Source organism: Elephas maximus, chromosome 9, assembly GCF_024166365.1.
Source record: "Elephas maximus indicus isolate mEleMax1 chromosome 9, mEleMax1 primary haplotype, whole genome shotgun sequence".
NCBI classification, from domain to species: domain Eukaryota; kingdom Metazoa; phylum Chordata; class Mammalia; order Proboscidea; family Elephantidae; genus Elephas; species Elephas maximus.
Genome location: NC_064827.1, coordinates 24,897,062 through 24,910,029, shown reverse-complemented (window position 1 = coordinate 24,910,029; position 12,968 = coordinate 24,897,062). Strand labels below are relative to the sequence as shown.

Genomic DNA, 12,968 nt, shown 5'->3' with positions numbered 1-12,968 from the left:
TCATATTATTGTTGAAGAAACCAAGGTTCAAAGACAGTGAAGAATTTTCCCAAGATTGATCAGCTAGTATATGAATGAGCCAGGTTTTGGAGAAAAAAAAAAAAAATTCTTAGCCCCACTAGCCCTTTTAGGGGTATTGGCATGGTAAAAGAGCATTAGTATGTCATATATCAATAGATTGTTAATTAAAACAATGGGGAGGATATCAAAATAAAACATAGGAAACAGTGTGTGGGAGGGATATGGGTGGGGAGTGTGGGCCTTCCTCACCATTGGAATAGAATCCTAAACCTGAGTTCCTACTCAGCCTGTGAGTGAGAATAGTTCTGAGTAAATACTCTTTAGCCATGGGATTATTTTTTCATATGTAAATATTCTATATGTTCAATGTATATGCTTTTTTAAAAATGGGACTTTACTCAATTCTTAAGAGTTATTTTCACTCCTGAGTTTCTTGACAGATTATTGACATGCTAAAAATACGGCACAATTCAATTTAACAGATATTTAGAACTTATCAGGTAGCACTGCAGTGGGCTGAAGAATGAATGGAAGACCTAGAATTAGACAATTTTTTCAAGAAACATGGCTGAGAATTAAAGGAAGTTACGGCCAAAGCTAGACCTAAACCAAAATCAAACCACACCCATTCTGTCGAGTTGATTCTGACTCACAGCAACCCTATTTTTAAGACCGGGAGAAATTCAAGGATCTTCATATGTTGAGAGGAAGAGAGCTAGTAAACAAAAGAGGAAAAAGCCTAGAAAAGAGGCAGTAATTCACAGAGCAAGATTTTAGGGAAGAGCTGAAGAGAGACTGAGCACTTGTAGAAGGATTAGCCTTGAAAAGGGGAAGGGAGGCCGGAATCATCAAAATCCACCCAGTGTTTCACTTTCCCCTTTTACTGCTCAGTCTTAGGGTCCCCCTGGGCCCACGCAATGTATTTTACAAGTAGGCAGAGCTAAACCAAATGGTTCCAGTGGTCACGGTGGCAACTTGAAGGACTGCTTTTTTATTTGGAGACAAATTACAAGTGTATATAAAGCATGTTTTTCCAGCGTGATGGACTCTTCTATTCAGAGATAGTTCAGTAGTTAAATACGTGACTTCATGATTATGTTGGCTTTTGTTTGGTTTGGTTTTGAACACACAAACACATAGCCTCTCAAGGCCAAGTCAAGGGAAGAGCTCTTCTGTTGTTCATCTCAAAGGACTCTCACAGTGGCCTTAGATATTAGTGACAAGTATCATTCCTATAGGTATCAGCATGATGGATCTGAGGTTCTTCAGGATGACATACTCTTGGAGGTCACAGATGGCACAAATTCCGCAGAATTTGTTCTACACATCAAGGTGGGTAGAAGCTTTCCTCCCTGTGTCATACGCAAATAAAACATCTGATTTGGAAACCTCTCAGCGTCCCTGATGGAACAGGAAACACAAGGACTCTGAAGCAAGAGGATACCTGATGACATCTTTGTAGGTCCCTGACCAGGCAATGGAGAATAAAGTTATATTAGTGATATATTAGTTATATATATATATATATATATTAGTTATATATTCTCCAATCCATGTAAAGATATTACTTACCTCAATTTTTACCCAATTAAAAGATAATTGATTCCACGTATAAAATACTTCTAATTTTTATGAGCTGTAACACTCAAAATATTTATTTAGCAACTGGGCTGGTTATGCCAGCTTCATTGAGGTTTTCCCTATTGTACGTAAGAATCACGTATGCATGTGTGTGATGCCCATAGCCTTGGCATGAGATCTGTTTGAGATCATTTCTTTCCCCTTTTGACAAATGAAGAAGACCATCCACATAAAGGTTGAATAAATGCCCAAAGGCTTAATAGGAATCCCAGAGCTTCTCTGTTGGTGGCTGGCAGAGTCCATGAGCATGACTCATAGGATTTGCAGGTATTCATAGTTGGTGACAAGGAAGGATCTGCAGAAAGACTATCATGCTACTTGAAGAGCTACTAGGTATTCTCCGTGTGCTAGATTCTATTTCTGTTTGAATTTTGTCAGATCTTTGTGATATGACATTACTATTAGTGGCAATAATAATATATTTATGGATATTTTACAGTTAATAATTAATAAAAAATGCTTAGATACATTATTGTTTTGAGGGATAGAAAGGGAAGGAATTATCCCCGTTTCATAGCTGAGCAACTGAGGCCCAATAAGTTTCAATGACTTACACAAAGTCATTTCACTTAAAAATGACAGACCTGTTGCTGGCATCTCCACTCTCTGGTACTGATGCTGGTGTTCTTTCCTCCTCAACACTGCCACAATCCTAAATTACCAAGTAATCATAATTATCATGCTCATTAATATTCTCTGAGTACCTATTTCATGCTAGGTACATTGAACAGCCCCTGCTTTTCATTTTCTTGCTTTAAGTCGTAGCCTTTGAGGGCTAGGTGAAGAGCAGTATGTTATTTCAACTTCAGAAATGAAATTTTTCTTTTTTAAAAAATTTTTTATTTTGTTGTTGAGAATATACACAGCATAACATATACGAATTCAACAGTTCCTACGTGTACCATTCAATGACATTGATTACATTCTTAGAGTTGTGCGACCATTCTCACCCTCCTTTTCTGAGTTGTTCCTCCCCCATTAACATAATCTCATTGCCTCCTAAGGTGAATTTATTCTTGACTGGCAGACTGTTACATATAGAGACAGCTTCTCTGAATGATTTTTCCCTCTGAAAAGCATATCTCAGGGGGAAAAAACACCTTATAGTCTATCCAAATTCATCTTCTTATTACTGACAATAAGCAGTGAATTTGGGGAAAACAATCTGCCTATTGTTACTTTTTAAACAAAAAGACATGGTCTTTGAAAGTCATTCAGAGGTACAGCCAATTTGTGGACAAGTATTTGTGATTTTTTTATGCAGGAGGAATATTCCTAATTCTATTGTTTTTGAAATTTATTGTCCAGTTGAGAGCTGAGATTGTTTTGTGAATTGAAAAGATGGCCATCATGGAATTTATTGGTGAGATTCCTTAGAGTCAAGAACAATAAGATTTTTAATGCGTGTACTCAGAGGACCTGAACAAGATTTTGTTTCCTAAGACCCAGTGCCGTCAGGTCGATTCCGAAAAGCCAATAGAAAATAGAGTATGATGTGCTTTTTTACCTTTGATTCAACAATTAAGCCTGGGCTTCCATCACCCTATCCCTCTACCCGTTAAAGGAGAGTTTCAACATAATCACACATACGTTGTAGAGTGGTTTTTTTTTTTTTTTTTTTCATTTGCCATTTGGTTGATTCCAACTCATGGCAGCAACTCATATGTTAGAGTAGAACTTGCTCCGTAGAGTTTTCCTTGGCTGACATTTTGGAAGTAAATCGCCAAGCCTTTCTTATGACGTACTTCAGGGTGGACTCAAACCACCAATCTTTTGGTTAGCAGCTGAGAGCTTACCAGGGACCACTTGCACCACCCAGGGACCTGTTTAAATGGCAGAGTAACTGTTACCTAAACGTAGGTCCTGCTGTGTGTGGCCATGAATCAATGAAAGTACACCGAGGTGAAGAAATAGAAGGGTGATTATTGCAAGCGTGAATGCAAGGAACAAGGAGGTGTATACCTCAAATCAAGCTCTCCAAACAAAGGATGGCAGCGCTTTTAATACCATCTCTTACAAGGAAGCACAGTACATGCAAACATCAAGGAATACATAGATTATCATGGTGCTCAGGCGCAGTAAGACAAATAATATTTTTTTTCCTTAATATGTACAGAAATTGGGGGATAAGTCTTATCCCAGGTGGAGATTTTAATATTCAATTAGGTCTTAATGAGGTTTAGGTTCCTTTAGGACACTTTTGAGGCTAGGAAACTGATTTTGACTGGTTTGGGCTGATTTAAGGCTGAAGCTGAGTTACAGGGTCTTGATGATAATGGAGAGGAAGAGCAGGTCTTGCTTATAGTGGCTGAGCAGCTGCTGGCTGCACTTGCTATCATAACCAGGACATACATCCATAGTTACCTTTGTTCATTTATTCAACAAATATTTAACAGGTGCCTTCTATATGTCACATCCTAGGCTAGAGGTTTGGGATATGATGACAAACAAGACAATGTCACTGTTCTTCAAGAGCCTACACCCTAGCTTACAGGCATTAAACACATTGTCACTGAAATAATCAGTTAAAATTTGGGTGTATTCTACAAGTAAACAAGGTGCTAAAAGACAGTAAATAACAGAAGCCTTCCTAAGTGGTCCAGGAAGGATTCCCTGAGGAATCCACATGAACCTGGCTCCTGAAGGAGGAGTTAGCCAAGCAAAGAGCATAGCAGACAGGGAAAGAGAGATGAGACAAAGGCTTTGAGATGGGGGTAAAGTGATGTGTATGGGTGGAAATGGAGTGGGTGGCAAGAGCACCCCAGAGCATGGGATAAGGCTGGAGAGATCTAAGAGAAGCTACCGAAGATTCCACAGGGCAGTGGCGTGAAATCCACACCGTAATAAGGTGACTTTGGCTGAAGTGTAGGGGCAGGAAACGTAGGGTGGAGAGTATTCCCAGGCCAGACTTGACATAGAAACTTGCAGCACACACTCAGCTGTGGGCGTGAACTCAGAGGAGAGCTGTCCTTCATTCCTGTTTAGATGACATGCTTTCTAAAATTTCTACACCATCTTTTTTTAAATTCAGAGAGTTGATGCAATCCCGTGTTGCTTTTCTTGCCTTTCTACTTGGAGCTTCATTTTCGTGACAGTGAGGGAAAAACATTTTGTCACATTAAAACCTGGCATTGATTAAATGCTTATGTGGTTTCAAATTTAATTCAAAATGCTTGAAATGCATCTGCTGCTTATTGTGAGTCCAGAGTAACTTCCTGGGTGGCAGGAAGTTGAGGGTGGAGGAAAGCTTTGTAATCACCAAGTAATTTGAAGTAAAAATAACTTTGATGTGGAAAATGTAAATGCACTGGACCACAAGGACCAGATTTCCTCTAGAAAATGTGTGAATTTAACGAAGGAAGACAGAGGTTTGGGTAAAGAATGCTTTATATTACATTTATATTTTGTCTGTCTAGAAACAAATGATAGTTTTGCATCCCAGACCATAATCATACCCTCCCGTTTCTACTTAAAATGGGTCATATCTTGCAAGATGGCTCACGTGGGGAAAGTTATAGGATGCAGACTGCTTGGCCAAATTCCATACCTATTGTTTTCATGTGTCTGGAAGATAGAAAATGCCTGTCATTCTATGAGCTATGGGTTACCAGTTGGGCAATTTGTCATCTCTTTCTTTTTCTTGAAAACATGCATTTTTTTTCTCTGCTTAGGTATTCCCTGTAAATGATGAGCCACCAGTCCTAAAGGCTGACCTCATCCCCATGATGCATTGCTCAGAGGGTGAAGAGGTGGTCATCACCTCTGAATACATTTTTGCTACTGATGTGGACAGTGATGACTCGAGACTGGTGTTTATGATTGCACGGAAACCTCAGCATGGAGTGGTGAGGAAAGCTGGAATTATAACAGATCAGTTCTCTCAGGGAGATGTTATCTCAAGAGCTGTGACGTACAAACACACAGGTAAATGATACAAGCAAGCATCATGACTAGTTTGGGTAAGGAAATGCAAGCAACACAGAGGTTCCCCATTCCACTTCCCACCATGTGCTCCCATAATCTAATGGTCTTAAGGCTCGTTTCCATTTAAAAAGCAGCAGCCAAAGCAGCTTGCCTCCCAACTTTCAACAATAATCACCATATTTAGAAGTTACTTTTGATCTCAAAATTATAACAGAGTTCAAAGAATGGAGAAAGAGCAGGTGTGACTTGCTGTCCTGTTCCTGATGCTACCACATATGCTTTTAATTCAATCCATAATTCTCCTCATCTCCATTTTGGTCAATTTAAAGAACTTATTTGAACATCACAGCTTGTTATTGTTGTTGGGTGCTGTTGGGTCTATTCGGACTCATAGTAACCCCATCTGACATAGTAGAATTGCCCACATAGGGTTTTCTAGGCTGTAATCTTTACAGAATCAGGTTGCCACGTCTTTCTCCCACAGAGCTGCTGGATGGGTTCAAACCACTAACCTTTCCGTTAGCAGTCAAGTGCTCTAACCTTTGCGCCACCAGGGCTTCCCATCATAGCTTACCCAAACCACAACCCATTGCTCTTGAGTCGATTCCAACTCATAATGACCCTATGAAACAGTAGAACTACTCCAGAGGGTAAATCTCTATGGAAGCAGATTGCAGCATCTTTCTTCTCTGGAGTGGCTCGTGAGTTCAAACTGCCGATCTTTGGGTTAGCAGCCTAGTGCTTAACCACTGCACCACCAGGGTTCCTTCCATCATAGCTTATGGACCTATAAATCATAATAGAAATGTCTGAAGTAAACTCACTAGGATAATTATAATATTATCTTTAAAAGACTATTGGTTATCAGCTAGTTCCCAAGTAGTATCTGATCTGCTTGTTGGGTCTCTGAAAAGCAAAGGTGATGTCTTACAGGTCATATGACTTGCCCACAGCACACAACAGTGGTGAACACAGATTAGATATACAGTAAACGCTTGCTTCTTAGCACTGTGCTTACATGTCTGTCATCTCGTTAAAAACTGTCACCCGGGTGGTGTTTGTTCCCCATGTGAAACGTTAAACTAAAAAAACATATTAACTGAGCATCTGATATCTGCAAGACATAGCAGTGGGCACTGTGGGGCTACAAAGGAGTGTAGCCTGACCCTACTGTAAAGGGCTTTCAATAGACAAAACCCATGCCCCTCCAAGGATGGCAGTGTGACACAGTCATTCATCCGCACATCATCACAGCAGCTCCTCTGGCATGTCTGAAGTTGAGGTAGGGACATTTCCTCAGCAACACTACCGTAGCCTTCCTCTCTAGCTGGCTTTTATTACACTCTTTTAGAATTTCCTAGTTACCCTTCCATTGCTCTTGCTGTTAGTTGCCATCGAGTTGATTTTCGACTCATAGCGACCCTGTATGACAGAGTAGAACTCCTCCGTAGGGTTTTCTAGGCTGTAATATTTACAAGAGCAGATCTCTTGGTCTTTTTACTGAGGAGCCCCTGGGGCTGGGGGGTGGGGAGGTGGGGGTGGTTTGAACTGCCAACCTTTTAGTTAGCAGCCAAGCACTTAACCATTGCACCACCAGGGCTCCTGTTACTCTTCCGTGTGCCTCTTTAAACTATAAATTCCATGGAGGAAATATGGTTTGGTATGTAAAGCCAGGTGAGTGGTACAGGAAATAAAAGCTATCATAATACAAATCAATTTCTTAATTGCAGAGACGTAGAAATTTCCAGCAGCAGGGATGGTGGTGGAGAGGAGGGCATGCAATAGCTAAGGATTCATTTGGAAATGGGAGAAAACATTTTGAAATAATATTTTTCAAATGGATTTTGTAAAACAGTGATTTGTTAGGACACCAGTTGTCTCATAGGGTAATCCCTAGAAGGTGAAAAAGAAGAAAACTAAAATACATGCTACTTCTTTTCCAGGCATTCTTGCTTTTTTTTTAATGTCTTGGCTAATAAATAAAGAGAAAAATATTGAAGCACGTGACTATAATGCGTATTATCTTTGTAGTTCATCTGTCTTCTTCTGTTTCTCATATCAACTGTGTAGTTGATTGTTGTTCATCTAAGGTAGTTAATGCAAATAAGTGACAATTACCAAATGCACAAAGGTTCCTTCTGCCCTTACCTGAGGTTGGTCCTAATACTCAACAATTAAAAGGGAAGAATGAAATCATCACTAGACAAGCTTCCTGCCTCTCCCTCATTCATTTGTGAACTGTCGGTTCCTTGTTAGCCCCATTTTGCCCCCTCGGTGGCTGGCAGCGATTTCACCGGAGGCAACAGATGGGCAAGTACTTTGGCCTGATTTTCATGGCTGTGTTCAATTTCATAGTGATAACACTGGGTTTTACGTTTACACATAGGTTACCTTCCTTGCCATTCTATGCTTAGAGGAGAGGGGTGAGTAGATTCCATTTTGGTATTCTCTGCCTTTTTAAAAAGTCAGGTTTCAGCTATAGTTGTGTCTTCCAGGTGGCGAGATTGGCCTGATGCCCTGTTTTGACACCATTACATTGGTGGTTTCGGATGGACAAGCTGGCCCTTTCGTGAATGGCTGTTGCTACAGTGGGGCTCACCCATCTGTCCCTCTTCATGAGTCTTTCCCAGTGTATGACCTCAACATCACAGTACATCCAGTGGACAACCAGCCACCTTCCATTGCAATCGGTGAAAACGACTTTTTCTGTTAAACTCCTAATACCTCTCCTAGTGTCACACCTCTGGTTTAGTGAAAATAATATACTTTACATGTAGTCTAAATAGAAAACCATCGTACAGAATTGCCCTCCAGTAATTGCCTCAACACAAACTTGTGGAAAATTCCCAATTTATGAAAGATTACGGGGCAAAAGAGTGTACTCGCTAGAAATTTTAGATAATTCTGTACGGGGTTGGGGAGAGTGTGTGGTGGGAGGAGGACAACATTGGAATCCTCAAATATTCTAGTTTTATTTCACATGGGAAAATATTATTTACCTTCTGGAGAGAGAGTAATTTATTTTCTCCATAATATTATCTATTAGAATAGCATGAGTATACCAGAGAGACCATTTATATATATTTCACCTTATTTGCTTTTCAGAAAGTCATCTCTTCACAGGCATTATGTATACGTTCTGTCTCTCAGAAAAAAAATACAAGCATATGTATGAATATTATTGTAATTTGCAAACTATCTCCCAAGCAATGTTCTGGAAAGGAAGCATTATCCCAGCAGAATAATTAAGCACCAAGGCATGAAAAAAATATCGGTTATGAGCAATTCATAATAGCTCTCGGGCAATTAACGCTCTGACAAACAGAGGTAACAACTGATCTTGAAGAGTACATAAACTACATTTAGTGGCTTATCATTAAACCAGTTTGGCAATTCTTATTTCCATTTGTCACTTCTATAGGGACACAAGGAAAATCGGAGTTCCTTGAGAATGACTAAAGGACAGCACGAGAGCATTTAGCATTTCTGCTGTCTTTCCATTGTTGTCTGGCTGCTTGTACTAGAAAAATAATATAATTCCATAAGTCGAATTAAATTCCGCCCATTCCCCCTGAATATTTTCCTTGTAAGGAGAATTACGCCAAGGAAATGAACATCTCCCAAGGAAGTATATTTGCATATGCGAGGCTTCTCTGAATTGGAATTTCAATCACTCCCTTTTGTTCTCGCTATCCTGACGAAAGGATACCACGTTAAGTTATAATTGTGTTATTATTTGTATGCAGGTACCACGTTTGTTGTAGATGAGGGTCTCTCAGCCTCGGTAACCATTAACCATTTGTCCGCCACTGACCCTGACACTGCAGCAGATGACTTGGAGTTTGTTTTGGTTTCTTCACCCCAGTTTGGTTACATTGAAAACACACTCCCTTCTGCAGGTTTTGAAAAAAGCAATATGGGCAAAAGTATAGGTAAGTCATGGTCTCATGACGAGCAAAGACTCGCCTATGTTTATGGATCTGGTTGGCCAGATTGTGTTTAATAACTGGATAAGGACTTTAGAAATGTGTGAAAGCACCATACATATTCAAGGAATTATTATTATTATTACAGCTGATACTTTAGAATCCTATTTGTTCTTTTTTTATTTCTAATTTCTCCATGCATGTGAATTTATTTTAAAAATAAATGGGGGAGGGAGGCAGAGCCAAGATGGCAGACTAGGCAGATGCTACCTTGGATCCCTCTTACAACAAAGACATGGAAAAACAAGTGAATCGATCACATACATAACAATCTACGAACCCTGAACAACAAACACAGATTTAGAGACGGAGAATGAACTAATACGGGGAAGCAGCGATTGTTTTCAGAACCTGGAGCCAGCGTACCAGTCAGGTACGGCACAAGCACAGAGAGCTGCTCCACCCCCCTGAACTAACCCCAGGAGGGGGACCAGCCGGTTCCGCCGGCGGCGTGGGACGCAGCCAGTAGAAGAAGTCCCCGGGAGGCAGTGACTGGTCTTGGAATGGGGAGAGCAGCATCCCAGCCAGGGAACCATCCCGCTGGGATTTGGACTGGACGCAGGTACGGCATAAACACAGAGAGCCGCTCCACCCCCCTGAACTAACCCCGGGAGGGGGCCCAGTTGGGTCACGCTGGCGGCGTGGGACGCAGCCGGTAGGAGAAGTCCCCGGGAGGCAGCGACTGGTATTGGAGCGGGGAGAACAGTGTCCCAGCTGGGACACTGGGTCATGGCACAAGCACGGGGAGCTGCTCCACCCACCTGAACTAACCCCGGGAGGCGGCCCAACTGGTTCTCGGGGGCGGCACAGCAACGCGGCTGGAGGGACAAGAAGTCCCCGGGAGGCAGCGACTGATTTTGGAGTCGAGAGTGCACCGTCCCAGTAGGGGAGCCTTGACGCTGGGCGTGGGGCTGGAAGCGGAGGATCTGACCGTGACTCCAGCAGGCCAGACCCCCCGGGGGCAATCTCCACACAGCCAGCACACATAGGCGACGCACCCCGCGGGAATCTCAGATACAATAGTCATTCCAAACAAGACAAGCAACTCTGGCTATATTCTGAGGTGCTACTCTCCTATCTCTCTGTTCCCTCCCCCACCCTCCCCAGGCGGCTTCATTAACATCCGATTAGCCTGAGCCAGAGGGAGAACTCTGACAGGGATCTGACTGCATTTTTTTTTTAGCGGATTTTCTGGAAAAACTAGTTTCCCAGTGATGGCTCGGAGACAACAATCCATATCAAACCACTTAAAGAAGCAGACCATGACAGCTTCTCTAACCCCCCAAACAAAAGAATCAAAATCTTTCCCAAATGAAGATACAATCCTGGAATTATCTGATACAGAATATAAAAAACTAATTTACAGAATGCTTCAAGACATCACAAACGAAATAAGGCAAACTGCAGAAAAAGCCAAGGAACACACTGATAAAACTGTTGAAGAACTCAAAAAGATTATTCAAGAACATAGTGGAAAAATTAATAAGTTGCAAGAATCCATAGAGAGACAGCATGTAGAAATCCAAAAGATTAACAATAAAATTACAGAATTTGACAACGCAATAGGAAGTCAGAGGAGCAGACTCGAGCAATTAGAATGCAGACTGGGACATCTGGAGGACCAGGGAATCAACACCAACATAGCTGAAAAAAAATCAGATAAAGGAATTTAAAAAAATGAAGAAACCCTAAGAATCATGTGGGACTCTATCAAGGAGGGTAACCTGCGGGTGATTGGAGTCCCAGAACAGGGAGGGGGGACAGAAAACACAGAGAAAATAGTTGAAGAACTCCTGACACAAAACTTCCCTGACATCATGAAAGACGAAAGGATATCTATCCAAGATGCTCATTGAACCCCATTTAAGATTGATCCAAAAAGAAAAACACCAAGACATATTATCATCAAACTCACCAAAACCAAAGATAAACAGAAAATTTTAAAAGCAGCCAGGGAGAAAAGAAAGGTTTCCTTCAAGGGAGAATCAATAAGAATAAGTTCAGACTACTCAGCAGAAACCATGCAGGCAAGAAGGGAATGGGATGACGTATACAGAGCACTGAAGGACAAAAACTGCCAACCAAGGATCATATATCCAGCAAAACTCTCTCTGAAATATGAAGGAGAAATTAAGATATTTACATATAAACACAAGTTTAGAGAATTTGCAAAAACCAAACCAAAGCTACAAGAAATACTAAAGGATATTGTTTGGTCAGAGAACCAATAATATCAGATACCAGCACAACACAAGGTCACAAAACAGAACGTCCTGATATCAACTCAAATAGGGAAATCACAAAAACAAACAAATTAAGACTAATTAATAAAAAAAATACACATAACAGGGAATCATGGAAGTCAATAGGTAAAAGATCACAATAATCAAAAAGAGGGACTAAATACAGGAGGCATTGAACTGCCATATGGAGAGTGATACAAGGCGATATAGAACAATACAAGTTAGGTTTTTACTTAGAAAAATAGGGGTAAATAATAAGGTAACCACAAAAAGGTATAACAACTCTATAACTCAAGATAATAGCCAAGAAAAACGTAACGACTCAACTAACATAAAGTCAAACACTATGAAAATGAGGATCTCTCAATTACTAAGAAAAACGCCTAAGCACAAAAAAGTATGTGGAAAAATGAAATTGTCAACAACACACATAAAAAGGCATCAAAATGACAGCACTAAAAACTTATTTATCTATAATTACGCTGAATGTAAATGGACTAAATGCACCAATAAAGAGACAGAGAGTCTCATACTGGATAAAGAAACACGATCCATCTATATGCTGCCTACAAGAGACACACCTTAGACTTAGAGACACAAACAAACTAAAACTCAAAGGATGGAAAAAAATATATCAAGCAAACAATAAGCAAAAAAGAAGAGGAGTAGCAATATTAATTTCTGACAAAATAGACTTTAGACTTAAATCCACCACAAAGGATAAAGAAGGACACTATATAATGATAAAAGGGACAATTGATCAGGAAGACATAACCATATTAAATATATATGCACCCAATGACAGCGCTGCAAGATACATAAATCAAATTTTAACAGAATTGAAAAGTGAGATAGATACCTCCACAATTATAGTAGGAGACTTCAACACACCACTTTCGGAGAAGGACAGGACATCCAGTAAGAAGCTCAATAGAGACACGGAAGATCTAATTACAACAATCAACCAACTTGACCTCATTGACTTATACAGAACTCTCCACCCAACTGCTGCAAAGTATACTTTTTTTTCTAGCGCACATGGAACATTCTCTAGAATAGATCACATATTAGGTCATAAAACAAACCTTTGCAGAGTCCAAAACATCGAAATATTACAAAGCATCTTCTCAGACCACAAGGCAATAAAACTAGA

At 40.5% G+C, this 12,968-nt stretch overlaps 1 protein-coding gene across 8 annotated transcripts in view; it reads left to right on the top strand.

Annotated features, from left to right (window-relative positions):
• Positions 1–12,968, top strand: part of FREM1 (FRAS1 related extracellular matrix 1) — a 184,761-nt gene that overhangs the window by 94,664 nt on the left and 77,129 nt on the right. For all 8 annotated transcript variants that reach the window (XM_049895395.1, XM_049895396.1, XM_049895393.1 and 5 more), the window contains exons 15-18: positions 1,260–1,353; positions 5,334–5,586; positions 8,082–8,276; positions 9,333–9,518. In XM_049895395.1, the coding sequence (XP_049751352.1) occupies positions 1,260–1,353; positions 5,334–5,586; positions 8,082–8,276; positions 9,333–9,518 (728 nt within the window). The remainder of the gene's footprint in view (positions 1–1,259; positions 1,354–5,333; positions 5,587–8,081; positions 8,277–9,332; positions 9,519–12,968) is intronic.